Here is a 12,617-nt window from a genome sequence, read left to right as displayed (position 1 = left end):
GGACTTTGTTTGTAATTATAGTTTTATGGACTCTTATTTTGAAATAAAGTGTTTCACCTTCATTGCATACTCATTCCCCCACCAAACCTCCCCAAATCCCCTCCCACACTCCCCACATAATTTGACAGGATATGAAGTTTGAATTCACAACCATACTATGCATGACCACACTGAGGTAGATCCAAATCAACCAATGATAAAAACACCATTACAAAAGAATGCATAAAGATGTTCCGAAACACACACACACTGCATGTTTCACATTTCTTTGTAAAGCAATGCCTGGTCCAGTGAGATGAACTTCTATTGTTTGTACAAGAATGTTGAAGGACCGTTTCCTGAAATTCATTCCCAGCGGCTCTGGAATATCCCTCAACACATCATGTGTGATTAGATATGCAAATGTTTTACAGTAACTATTGCATGGTGAGACACTCTATGCTAGTTAGAGGACTGAAGGCACTATTAAATGATTCATTTAAATAAGAATTATTAAATATGCAATTAAATGTATTAAGTATAACATATAATTAAATATAATAATTACAATTATTTAATATAGATAAATAGATCTTATGATTAATTAAGCATAGACTTGAATATGTACATTTAAAAAGCTTTAACAAATGAAGTCATACTTTTAAAATGTAATACTGCCTGGAACTGATTTTAAATACTTTGTTTTTAAAGATGATAAAGAAAGTTGTGCTTTTAGTGAGTAGTGGTTGTAATTCAGTTATACTGTCGGCTTGGCTATATGTGATAAAGTTGATGTCATGTATTAATTAAAGCAGGATACATAGTACCATATCAAACAGACCTCAACGCTTCATAAAACATGCCATGATCTGCATAATTAATCAACATTCAGTTTGTATATGGTTTACAATAACCTACAATGAGCTAATAAACAAGTAAATAAATAAATGGTCAACATATAGTACAACAAAGTATTAGTTCTTCATGCTGATCTTAATTTTTCAAAGTCACTGAATAACTGATCATATTTTGGGATAAGGTCCATTGCAAAATGTAAAGTCATTTATTTATGCAAGTATTCGAACCTTCCCAAGTACATATAATAGTAATTCTGTCTTTTAATTACTTAATATTTGGTATCTATAGACAGATTTTAGACCACCATTCTTCAGACAGAATAAAAGCAACTCTCGTGGACTTGGGATAAAACATACGCAGTGAAATAACACATTATCAGAGGCCCTGTTAAAGCACTCTGATACAGGAATAGACTATACTATATACAGTCGGGGCATCCTATAATGGCCTAGAACGACATTGGAAATCTATACATCTGTGAGACGCTTCCCCTTATTTACACAATTCTGATTCACAACTGTGCAGTTCCCAGTTCGCAGGTTTGCCTCGCGAAAATTATCAATGCTGTTTTTGAGGTCGTCATCAATCTCCATGTATTCTGACTTGCTGACGACAGACGAGCTGCGACGACTGGAGTTAGAATCGGACGCGATGTTCGGATTGCTCACCGTGAGGAGCTGTGCCTGATCATCACCTTCGGTTCCTCTGTGATAGAAATAGTTAAAGTTGGACACAATCACAGGCACTGGAAGTGCAATCGTTAGCACTCCGGCAATGGCACATAGAGAGCCTACTATCTTGCCCCCAATAGTAACGGGGTACATGTCTCCATACCCCACGGTTGTCATCGAAACCACCGCCCACCAGAAGGCGTCTGGGATACTTGTGAAGAACGAAACCTTTTCCTCAGCCTCAGCGAAATACACTGCACTGGAAAACAAGATGACGCCGATGAAAAGAAAAAAGATGAGAAGGCCCAGCTCACGCATGCTGGCTTTCAAAGTCTGGCCCAAGATCTGAAGCCCCTTGGAGTGTCTGGACAGCTTAAAAATCCGAAACACCCGGACCAAACGGATAACCCTAAGAATGGCCAGAGATGTGGCCTGCTCTCCTCCACCCTTTGCCTCCTTTCCACCTTCGGGGTCCTCTGCCATCTCTGTTCCAAGTGTTATGAAATATGGAATGATGGAAACCACATCGATCGTGTTCATCATGTTTTTGAAGAAGGCAGGTTTACTTGGGCAAGCGAAAAAACGGACAATCAACTCAAAAGAAAACCAGATGATGCAAAGTGTCTCCACAACAAAAAACGGGTCGGTAAGAATATTTGGTTTGAAGTAGAACGTGCTGTTGCCTATAACCTGGAGCCGTCCGTGTGGATCCTCTTTCAACTCTGGTAAAGTCTCCAAGCAAAATATCACGATAGAAATGAGAATAACCATGACGGACACTATCGCGATCCCTCTGGCAGGGCCTGAGCTCTCGGGATGCTCGAATAGCAGCCAAATCTGTCTCAGAAACTCATTCTCCGGCAGAGGACGCTCTTCTTCACGAATAAAGCCCTCATCCTCTCTAAATTTTTCCATAGCTTCTTCTCCAAGCTCATAGAACTTAATTTCTTCTGAGAACATATCCAAAGGTACATTGACGGGTCTTCTTAACCTTCCCCCTGACTGATAGTAGTAGAGGATTGCATCAAAGCTCGGACGGTTTCTGTCAAAGAAGTATTCGTTCCTTAAAGGGTCAAAATAGCGCATCCTTTTCTTGGGGTTGCCCAGTAGTGTGTCGGGAAACTGGGCAAGCGTCTTGAGTTGTGTCTCAAAGCGCAGCCCTGAGATGTTGATAACAACTCGCTCGCAGCACTCGGGGGAATACTGCGAGTCCTGTGGATGCCCCTGCAGAGTGGAGGATGTCTCATCCATATTATCTCCAGCAACCACCACAGTCATCCTGGAGATCAATCTCGCAGTACTGGACGGCAGCGGATGTTCAGGTGAGTTGAGTATGCATCCAACGCCCTGCAGTTTCAATAGTCAACGACCCAACAAGACATCCAGCCTCATGTTCCACCAAACATCGACCATCTCCATGTCCAGTGGAGCACTGCGCCTACTTTGTGTCCTCACCTAGTCAGCCAGAAAATAAAGGAAGTAATGAGATACCTCAGATACCATGAGGGAAATGAAATATGTCCTACCTGCACACACACACACTATGCAATTACTACTGGAACCAAGGATCCTAATATATATTTTGAATCATATTGCTTTTGGAATCCAAAAGCAGAGCAAAAATCAGTTTTTTCAGAACACAGAGTTCCCAAAAGGACTATCACGATTACCAGTAAGATGAAATCAGATTTTAAACTCCATTGCTATGTGAATTTCTAGTCAAGATATTCCAGTACAATTGCATGTTCTCATTAAGACTGCACAGTAATGTCAAATAGGATTCTAAGGATCAAATATGATCCGATTGGGTAAAATGAACTTGAATAGGGCTTGCTTTTCAAATATATTTACAAGCTTTGGAAGCAGTGTCCTGAAAGCAGTCAGAACATATCCCCTTGTAAGTGAATATATGCTCTTAGTATATCTGTTAATACATAAATGCCACTGTTTGAGGTTCTGCTTTATCTTAAAAATGATTATTATTTTTATTATTAATATTATTCATCTAAATCAAAATAAATATAATTTATAGTAATATAATTATAAATGTTAAGAAATTTAAAATAAAATAAAAATACAAAAAAATGTATGTTTCTTAGGCACCAAACATTATAATCATTATAATGATAAATAATTATTTATTTATTTAATTATTTATCTATTCATTTTATTTATTTTTTGCTAGCTCTCAGCAGACATCAAGACACTATTTGCCAATATGAACATGCATTTATAACGCAAATAATGAGAGTGATACCAATTGATGGCAATGGGGATGTTATAAAATTACTGTCTTTGTACTTACGTGGGCAGTCAGATTGAGAAGCAGTGCAGGAAAGATCTGTGCAAAACCTCCTGTCTGTTATTAAGATAGATCTCACATTACAGCCTCACATTCATACAGCAAGAATATAATACATCCATGATACACATCCTACTAGCCGTCAGACCACAGCAAACTTGCAGTGCTCCTCAAACCCGTGCAGCAGAACAGTGGAGACACAAACAGAGAGAGAGGGAGGGTGAGAGAGAGAGAGAAAGAGAGAGAGAGAGTGTGTGTGTGTGTGTGAGAGAGAGAGAGAGAGAGAGAGAGTGGGTGAGTGAGTGGATGTGTAATGCGCAATGCAGACAGACTCCAGTATGTTGCCAAATGTCTTTTTCCACACATCTGATGGGAGACACTACAGCTGAAGGAGATATTCCTATTTAAATGGTATTTTTTTCTAACATTAGTGTTTCTTTTTGTTCACAATTTGCCCTAAAACAGATGAACGTGTATATACTAATAAAATTAAATATAATAATGTACTAATTTGCATGCAACCTTGAAACTAATTTCTACACGTTTGGTATTTTATTTAGAGTAAAAATATTCATTTAATTTAAACAATACTCTAACAACATTTTTTTTGACAGAATAGATTTACACATTGAGCAAACACTGTAAAAATATTTTACTTAAAAAGTGCTACATGTGGTAAAATCTAAGTAAACATTTTTTAAAACAATGCTATTTAACATGATTAAATCAATCTGCTGTCATTTGGTTCCACCAACAAAGGTATATTTAAAGGGTTAGATTAACTACAAACAACAACTGCACTTGAATTTTGTAATCTGTGACCTTGACTTTGCTAGCAAACATGAGCAACTGGTTTTTGCCCATATTAACATACAAATTGTGCAGTTAATCAAATCAGGGCCTATTTTTGTTCAGCTTCTCTTGAGATCTGTTTCTCCAGCTCAGATACTTAAATCATACTGCAGATAATACACTTGAGAGATCGTTTTCTGCATGTAGGTTATGCCCTTGTAGATAATCGACTTTGTTATTTACGGTTATGCTGTTATCTGTTTGGTCAAAGCATCACTGAGATGTATAATTTAAAGACTGTAGCTTTGTGAATATTATGCAGTCCTGAGCAGACAGAGCAATCGCTCTCGGTACAAGAGATCAACACAGTTCTCCATGGCAACCAGGAGTGAGGACAGGACGAGGGAAAACAGGTCTTCACTACAGAACACAAACACAAACCTCACAGATATAGGGTAAAATAAAATGTAGCTTGTTCATTTTATTTCAGTAATTTGTGTAGATTTGTCATGATGAAACTGTATTATGTATAGGTAAGATTATATTGGTTATTGGTGCTTTTTTTTCTTTTTTCATTTGTAATTCTTGTGTTTAAATGTTTGACTTGTAGAAAAAGTAGAATTAATTTTAATCTTGGAAAAAAGAAGAAGGAACGAAAAAAGAAAATTCCACTGAAAAAGGTCAGAAGAAAAAAACTGAATATAAGACAATGGGAATTAGTTGTCTGTCAAAAAGTAAAACGGCACAGTGGCAGACGATCCTGTTGTAGCTGTCAACTGTTGTCAGGACCTCCTTTTATCATGTTCACTTTATCTATATAATTTACATTTATATATATTTAATAATGTATATTTATCTAATACTTTAAAAAAATCTTGGAGGATGTTAGAGTGGAAATCAATATTTATAAGACGTAAATTACTCTAAGTAATAAGAAGTTCAATAGTTTCAGTTTACCCTAAAGGAACATTATACCCTAAAGGAGTATAATGGCATTTATATTACATTAAAATCTATATTTATTCTCAAAATATACTTTAAAACTGTACAGTAAATATATTTCTGTCATGACAACTCTCGGAGGGATTGGCATGGTAATGTACATGACAATGTTAATGTATTTGGTCTTGGCGGAATAGATCTTCTACGCTGCTGCTGCGGCAGAGCAAGTACTGAGACTTGCTACTGCAAATACATCCACAACATGCTGCTGTAAGCATGTAAGAAATACTGCTGCTGCACAAATAACACATATGAATAACCCCCATATAGCATACGTGGATCACCCCGTAGCAGATCTATACAGGTGGAGCTGGGGAAGGTGGAGGGTTTCTGAAGTGCACTGCAAAATGCTACAGCAAACAAAAGCCAGGTATCTGAATACTGAGCAGTAAGCTCATTGGCTATCGATACAGGAGAGAACCAGTCAGCTGCCATGTGACTATGATGTCGCCAGGTCAGATTGAGCTAGACCTCTCGGACTGCGCCATCTAGAGTTTCATGCCAGAACTCTGTACGTAATCATTATTATTATATTTTTGATTTTCAGTAAAGAGAATTTAAATGTAATTTTTTTTTATTTCATTTGAATTTTACGTTAAATGTGGGACATGATCTTGACATTGCTTTGTAATATTTTGTATTGTAAAAACTTTCACAAAGATCACACTGCATTAAAGAGCACCTCGCCACAAAACTTGCTCCTCTTTTATCTGACATTGACATGCTTCCTCCAAGAATCATAAATCTATTATCATTTTGCTGCATGACCTTTCATAAAGTACAATAACATGTTTTTACAGGGTTTAACCTGAAATTCTAAATCCTACCCCCCTCCCTCAAAAACGATTTCATTTATTTATAAAAGGTGGGGCGAGGGGGGATTGGGGAGACGTAATTGAACTTAGAATCAGGAATACTCCTCTCACGATAGTGTTAGCCTACATGAAACAAATTCCTCAGAGTATTTCTTGTGTGCTAAACCTGCTGATGTGGACTCTGCTTTTTGCCTAGCAACAGTCGCTAGTGTACTACGTGTCTCTGACAGCCCCATTCCTCATTTCATTTCAAGGATCCTCTGCAGAGCTCACTTCATTTCAAAAGGGTGATCACATTTACGTGAACGCTCTTCAGGAATCACGATTATGGGTCCAGTTTGCAAATTCCCACAGATCCCTTCACATGAATAAGATCTGCGAGCAGCATTTAGCTTCTCCGCATTTATTTCAGCAGAACAACAGCTGAGGAGAGGTGCAGTCTTACAGTATGAATGTAGCACCCCTCCTCCACTCTCATTCATGAATGCACTGGGCCATTATATAACACTGGTGCTCTATTTAAAAGAGCCATAGCAATGAAGATGGTCAGGAGACTCACGCAGTGCCCTTCAAGACGAACGCTGGAGCCCTAGGGGCTGTTGGGTCAGACCGTACTATTATTAGCTCTGTGTCACACCATAACCAATGGAATTGGAGTAGAACTGACAGATGTGTGTGTGCATTCATTGGTAATGTGCATTTGTGTGTGTATGTGATGATTGCATCATGAAGCACACTTCAGCCAGATTTACTGCACTGCACCATTCTGCATTAAACACACAAGACACATTATTTATCTAATTTTCTACAACTTATTCAAATCAGTTTCCAACCCAGAGACTGCTAAGCTGAGCATACATATTTGACTTAACAAGAGGATGTAAAAATGTTGTCAGTGGGTTTATTTTTAGTTCTTGTGTCTCCTGGGTTCCCATTGAATTTTTAAAGTCCTGTTAACACAAAATATACGTTATCATATTTTATCAGATCTAGTTTTTAAAATACTTCCTCATGCATTTTTAGTCATCTCTGTTTGTAGGGGCTTTATTGCCCACAACAACTAATACAACTTTAAGCCACCTAACTTGTGTGGAAGGTTGAGGGATTCTTTGATGCACAAACTTTACAACATGATCTCCATACTCAATGTTAATGATTTATTTTTTAACCCTCTACAGCATAGCATTGCCCTCAGGCAACAGAAAGTTTTTCTTATGCCCCATGTTCAGTACATGTTTTTTTAAATGATTGCAACCAAATAAAATGTTTGAAAAGTATCAAAGAACAGTCCAATAAGGTGTGGGAGTCACTATCAAGCACCATTTGAAGACAGGACTTCCTTTTCTGACATATGGTCACAGGAGCACATGGTGTGAAAAGAAGGCAAGATTATTTACTTTAGTATTCTTATTTAAAATGACATGAACTGTACATAAAAAATGTGTGTGTGTGTGTGTGTATGTGAAGGTGTAGAGAAGACTTTTGTCAATTTAAATTTTGAGTGTGTGTGGTTCTTTCCTCTATGTCCAACTTGCTCATGCACGTATAATATAACAAGTGTGGTTACATCACTTCTTTTTTGGAAGGATGACAGGATGTTTCTCTTCAGTAGGTAGTGCTCTTCGGCAAAGTCTACCACCAACTCTGATTAGTACACAGAATATTTGAGAATCCAGTTTGTACACTGAACAAAATTATAAACGCAACACTTTTGTTTTTGCCTCCATTTTTCATGAGCTGAATTCAAAGATCTAGTACATCCAATCGGCCTCACAACCGCAGACCACGTGTAACCACACCAGCCCAGGACCTCCACATACAGCATCTTCACCTCCAAAATCATCTGAGACCAGCCACCCGGACAGCTGCTGCAACAATCGTCTCAAGTATGATGCTATTCCATATGCTACCTCACTAGCATCACAAAAATGGTGTAATTGGCAGGTAGTAGCCTCCCCAAATCCATCGGGAATCAGGCATATACTTACATGAAAGGCATGTAGCTGAGGAAGTTCTTCCAACCAATTCTGCCACTGAACTGAGAAAACCTCAGGAATTTTATCATCTTATCCATATTTGATCTGACAAAGGTTTCTGAGGAGTACTTTGGCTGTGAGAATTATTGGAGATAGAAAACCCAAGGGATCATATATAGTGCTAACCATTAAGAGGATATCTCGTCTTGTAGCAGGTTGTGCCTTTAGACATATTTTAAATGCAAATGTGTCGTTTTCCACATTCCAATGAACACAAAGTGCTCTTTCCACAGGTACGTTTTCCTTGTCCAAGTCTAGTTGTTTTACCTCTTTAAACTTATGTTCATCAGGAATGACTCATAAAAAATTCTGTGCAATGTGTCAATAACTTATTTGTGATATTTCTCTTGATTGTCCTAGTCTCTCTGTTTCAGAGCAAAACTGGCACAGCTGGTTGAAGATACAGCTCCAAATGCACAGTCATTCTAAAATCTGCAAGAGCTTTAGAAATGTCACTATTGTGCCACCAAAGGAAACACAAAAAGTATGTATCATCATTGGGCACCCTAACTTGGTGAAACATTCCTTCTATGTCAGCCATCAATGCAACAGAACCTTGTCCGAAACTGAGTAATACTGTTGGTCAAATGTGGTTCTTGTTTAGTCTTGCTTTAGTAAAGTTCCACAGAAAGCAGCAGCAGCACAGTCAAACACAACTCTTATAGTCTGCTCCCTTGGTTGATACACACCATGGTGTGGGACATACCACAACTTTCCATCATTATGTTTTAGCAATTCATCAGGTACAGCCTCTGCGTATCCTCTTTGAATCACATCATTCATAAATTCTCTGTATCGTTCAAAGAATCGAGGATTCCTTCTGAATTTTTTCAACAAATGTACTGCTCTCTGCTCAGCCAAAACTCTGTTCCTAAATGGCAGTTTAAGGTACTAATGGTCATCTCTCAGAGAAACTGAAGTTTCCATTATACTCATAAACTTTTGATCTTCCACCAACATCTCAGTTTTATCTGGATATTGCTCAACAAAATCCTGGTTGTACTTTGTGACGAGTGGGGTGGGACCGAGAGCCCTCGCTGCTGAGGGGGATCGCGGTGCTGAGGAGATCGGGCAGCAGGAAGGAGAGGAGACTGCCGGTGGATGCCCGAGGTGGTGGTGCTGGAGTGATGGAAGATGAGGTGGGACGGAGGGCTCACTGCCACGCTCATGGGTCGGGGAGGGGTGGCTGCCATCTGAGAGGGAGCGGAGGAGTCGGCGCTGTTCGCCAGGAGGTCGGAGCCTGCTGCCGTCCTCCATGATTGGGAGGAGCAGGGAACGGGGGACTTGCTGCCGGCTGCCCTCAACAGGAGGAACCATCGCCGTTCGCCAGGAGGCAGAGGAGCATCAAGCCGTCCACCAAAGATGTCCAGTATCATCGCATTGCACCGCGAGTGAGAGCCTCTCAGCTGGTTGAGGACCAAGCGGCAGTGTGTCCGGGAACCGGACCGAGAATTTTATTAATTTTTTTCCTCTCTCCCCTCTCTCATCTATGTCTCTCCTAATCCTTCCATCTCCTTTTCTCTCGCCTCATCTGTCCTTACCCCCAGGTGCTGCGGCCGCCATGACGGGGCCCCCGGGGCTAGACTTCATGTTAATAGATTTCTTTGCTCATGGACTGAATGAACTCAAGCTCGCTGGTCTCAGCACTCATTAAACCTGTGAGTTCTGCCTGTGATGGCTACGGACATTCTATGTGTTTGGGCTGCACACACTGCCACAGTTCCCCCAGAGGTGGCAGACTCCGCTGCAGAAACTCCTGAGGCGGTGGCGTCCGTTCCAGTCCCCGAATCCAGCCCTGAGCCTGCTTCAGTCCCAGTGTTTAGTAATGAGTCTGTTCCAGTCCCAGAGTTCGGTAATGAATTAACTTCAGTCCCAGAGTTCGGTAAAGAGTCCGTTCCAGTCCCAGAGTCCAGTGACAAGTCCGCTCCAGTTCCAGAGTTCAGTAATGAGCCCACTCTCATTCCAGGGTTCAGTAATGAATATGCTCTAACTCCAGATTTCAATAACAAGTCCTCTCCGGCCTCTGAGCACAGTCCAGTGTCGGCTCCAGCCTCTGAGCACAGCCAGATCTTGCTCTCGCCCCAGAGCTCATCCAGGATCCTACTCTTGCCCTAGAGCTCAGCAAGGATCCGACTCTCACCCCAGAGCTCAGCCAGAATCCCGCTCTCCAGCCAAGAGTCTGCTCCTGACCATGAATCTGATCCGGAGCCTGCTCAAGTCCATGAATCCATTCCAGAGCCTGCTCCAGTCTATGAATCCACTCCAGAGATTGTTCCAGTCCTTGAATCCACTCCAGAGCTTGCTCCAGGCCATGAGTCCACTCCAGAGCTTGCTCTAGTAGTTCATGAGTCAGCTCTAGAGCCCACTTCAGTCCTTGCATCAACTCCAGAGCTCGCTCCATTCCTTGAACCCTCTCCAGTTCCTCCCAAGGTGGTGGCTTCCACTGCAGAACCTCCCGTGTTGGCAGTGTCTGCTCCAGCCCCACCAGAGGTGGCGGCATCCGCTGCAGAACCTCCAGAGGTTGCGTCTTCCCCTGCAGAACCTCCAGAGGTGGCAGTTTTCACTCATAAACTCTCTGACTGTTCAACCACGGCCAAGGAGGACATTATTGAACTCTCTGCCTGTCCTGTTATGGCCAAGAAAGCCATTTATAAACTCTCTGCCTGTCCTGTTACGGCCAAGGAAGCAGTTTATGAACTCTTTGCCTGTCCAACCACAGCCAAGGAGGCCATTTATGAACTCTCTGTCTGTCCTGTTATGGCCAAGGAGGCCATTTATAAACACTTTCCCTGTCCAGCCACAGCCAAAGAGGTCGCCTGTGAACCCTCTGATTGTCCTGTCATGGCCATGGAGGCCGTCTGTGAACTCTTTGACTGTCCTGTCAGGGCCAGTGAGGCCATCTGTGAACTCCCTGCATGCCTTGTTATGCCAGCAGAGGCAGTTGTTAACCTGTGTGCTCTCTATTCCAGTCCCGCCTGATCCACCATGGTGGTTCACTGTACCATCAGTTCCACTGAAGTGGTCCTCAGCTCCAACCTGGTGGTCACCTGCTCCACCATGGGGATCTTCGGTCCCATCTGCTCTGCTGTGGTGGTCGTCTACTCCACGGTGGGGATCTTCAGTCCCGTCTGCTCAACTGTGGTGGCCACCTGCTCCACCGGGGGGATCTTCATTCTCATCTGCTCCGCTCTGGTGGTCTTCAGCTCCACCTGCTCTGACCTGGTGGTCTTCGGCTCCACCCTGGCTCCCTGCTCCGCCCTGGCTTCCTTCTCTGCCGGCTCCGCCCTGGCACCCTGCTCCGCCTTGGTACCCTACTCCGCCGGCTCTGCCTCAGTCCCCAGTTCCCCCACTTCCACATGGACCTGGCTCTCTATCCCTCCCCCTCTTCCGCCTCCGCTCCAGCTCCCTCCTGGACTCATGTCTGTTCCTGTTGAGTAGCGTCTGGAAGCTACTCCTTAGGGGTGGGGGGCTCTGTTACGATCACCAGCTGGAGTGCTCATGAGCTCCGCTAGAGGGCACTCCATCCAATATCTTTGCCACTCAACCCCAGACTCCATTTCCCATAACTTCTGCCTAGGAACTAATTTACAGACACACCCCGTTTCCAATCAGGAGGATTATTTAGGTCACACTCTCACACCCTTACATTGCTGAGTATTGTTTGTTTTGTTGTTAGCCATCCCGTGTCTCCGTATTTTCACTTGCTTTACTTTGCCTTGCCTTTCTTTGCCTGTGTTTTGTGACCTTGGACTGTCTGTCTAGATTTGATTGTTTTCTGCCTGCCCTGACCATTTGCCTGTTTTACAGATTGCGCTACTGCCTCGCCCTGTTTGACTCTGTTGAATCCAGCCATTGAGTGACGACAGTCTGTTATGTATCTCGTCACCACTGTAAGCAGGGAGGGGACCCGAGCATATTACAGTGTCTGACATCATGCTTGCAAGTTCACACACCTCTTTAATGTTATTTTTAGTGATCTCGGACTGGCGAAGTCGAACATCATTAGCGCCAGCGTGAATAACAATCTTACTGTATTTACGTTTAGCATTAGCCAGCACTTTTAAATTTGCCAAGACGTCTGGCGCTCTGGCTCCCGGTAAACATTGGACTATGGTGGCTGGTGTCTCTATTTTCACGTTCCATACAATAGAATCGCCAATAA

At 42.1% G+C, this 12,617-nt stretch overlaps 1 protein-coding gene across 1 annotated transcript; it reads right to left on the bottom strand.

The window, feature by feature from the left end:
- Window positions 1–661: 661 nt before the first annotated feature.
- LOC107562149 (potassium voltage-gated channel subfamily A member 1-like) lies at window positions 662–3,985 on the bottom strand. Its single transcript, XM_016246732.1, has 2 exons — window positions 3,814–3,985; window positions 662–2,963 (listed from the first exon to the last, which is right to left on the bottom strand). Exon 2 carries the CDS (start codon window positions 2,784–2,786, stop codon window positions 1,305–1,307), a length of 1,482 nt encoding a protein of 493 aa, XP_016102218.1. The 5' UTR covers window positions 2,787–2,963; window positions 3,814–3,985; the 3' UTR covers window positions 662–1,304.
- Between the last annotated feature and the right edge of the window lie 8,632 nt (window positions 3,986–12,617).

The sequence above is a fragment of the Sinocyclocheilus grahami genome, unplaced genomic scaffold, assembly GCF_001515645.1.
Source record: "Sinocyclocheilus grahami isolate Dianchi unplaced genomic scaffold, SAMN03320097.WGS_v1.1 scaffold809.1, whole genome shotgun sequence".
NCBI classification, from domain to species: Eukaryota; Metazoa; Chordata; class Actinopteri; order Cypriniformes; family Cyprinidae; genus Sinocyclocheilus; species Sinocyclocheilus grahami.
Note: the sequence above shows the minus strand (reverse complement) of the source record. Positions and strands in the feature narration are given on the sequence as shown.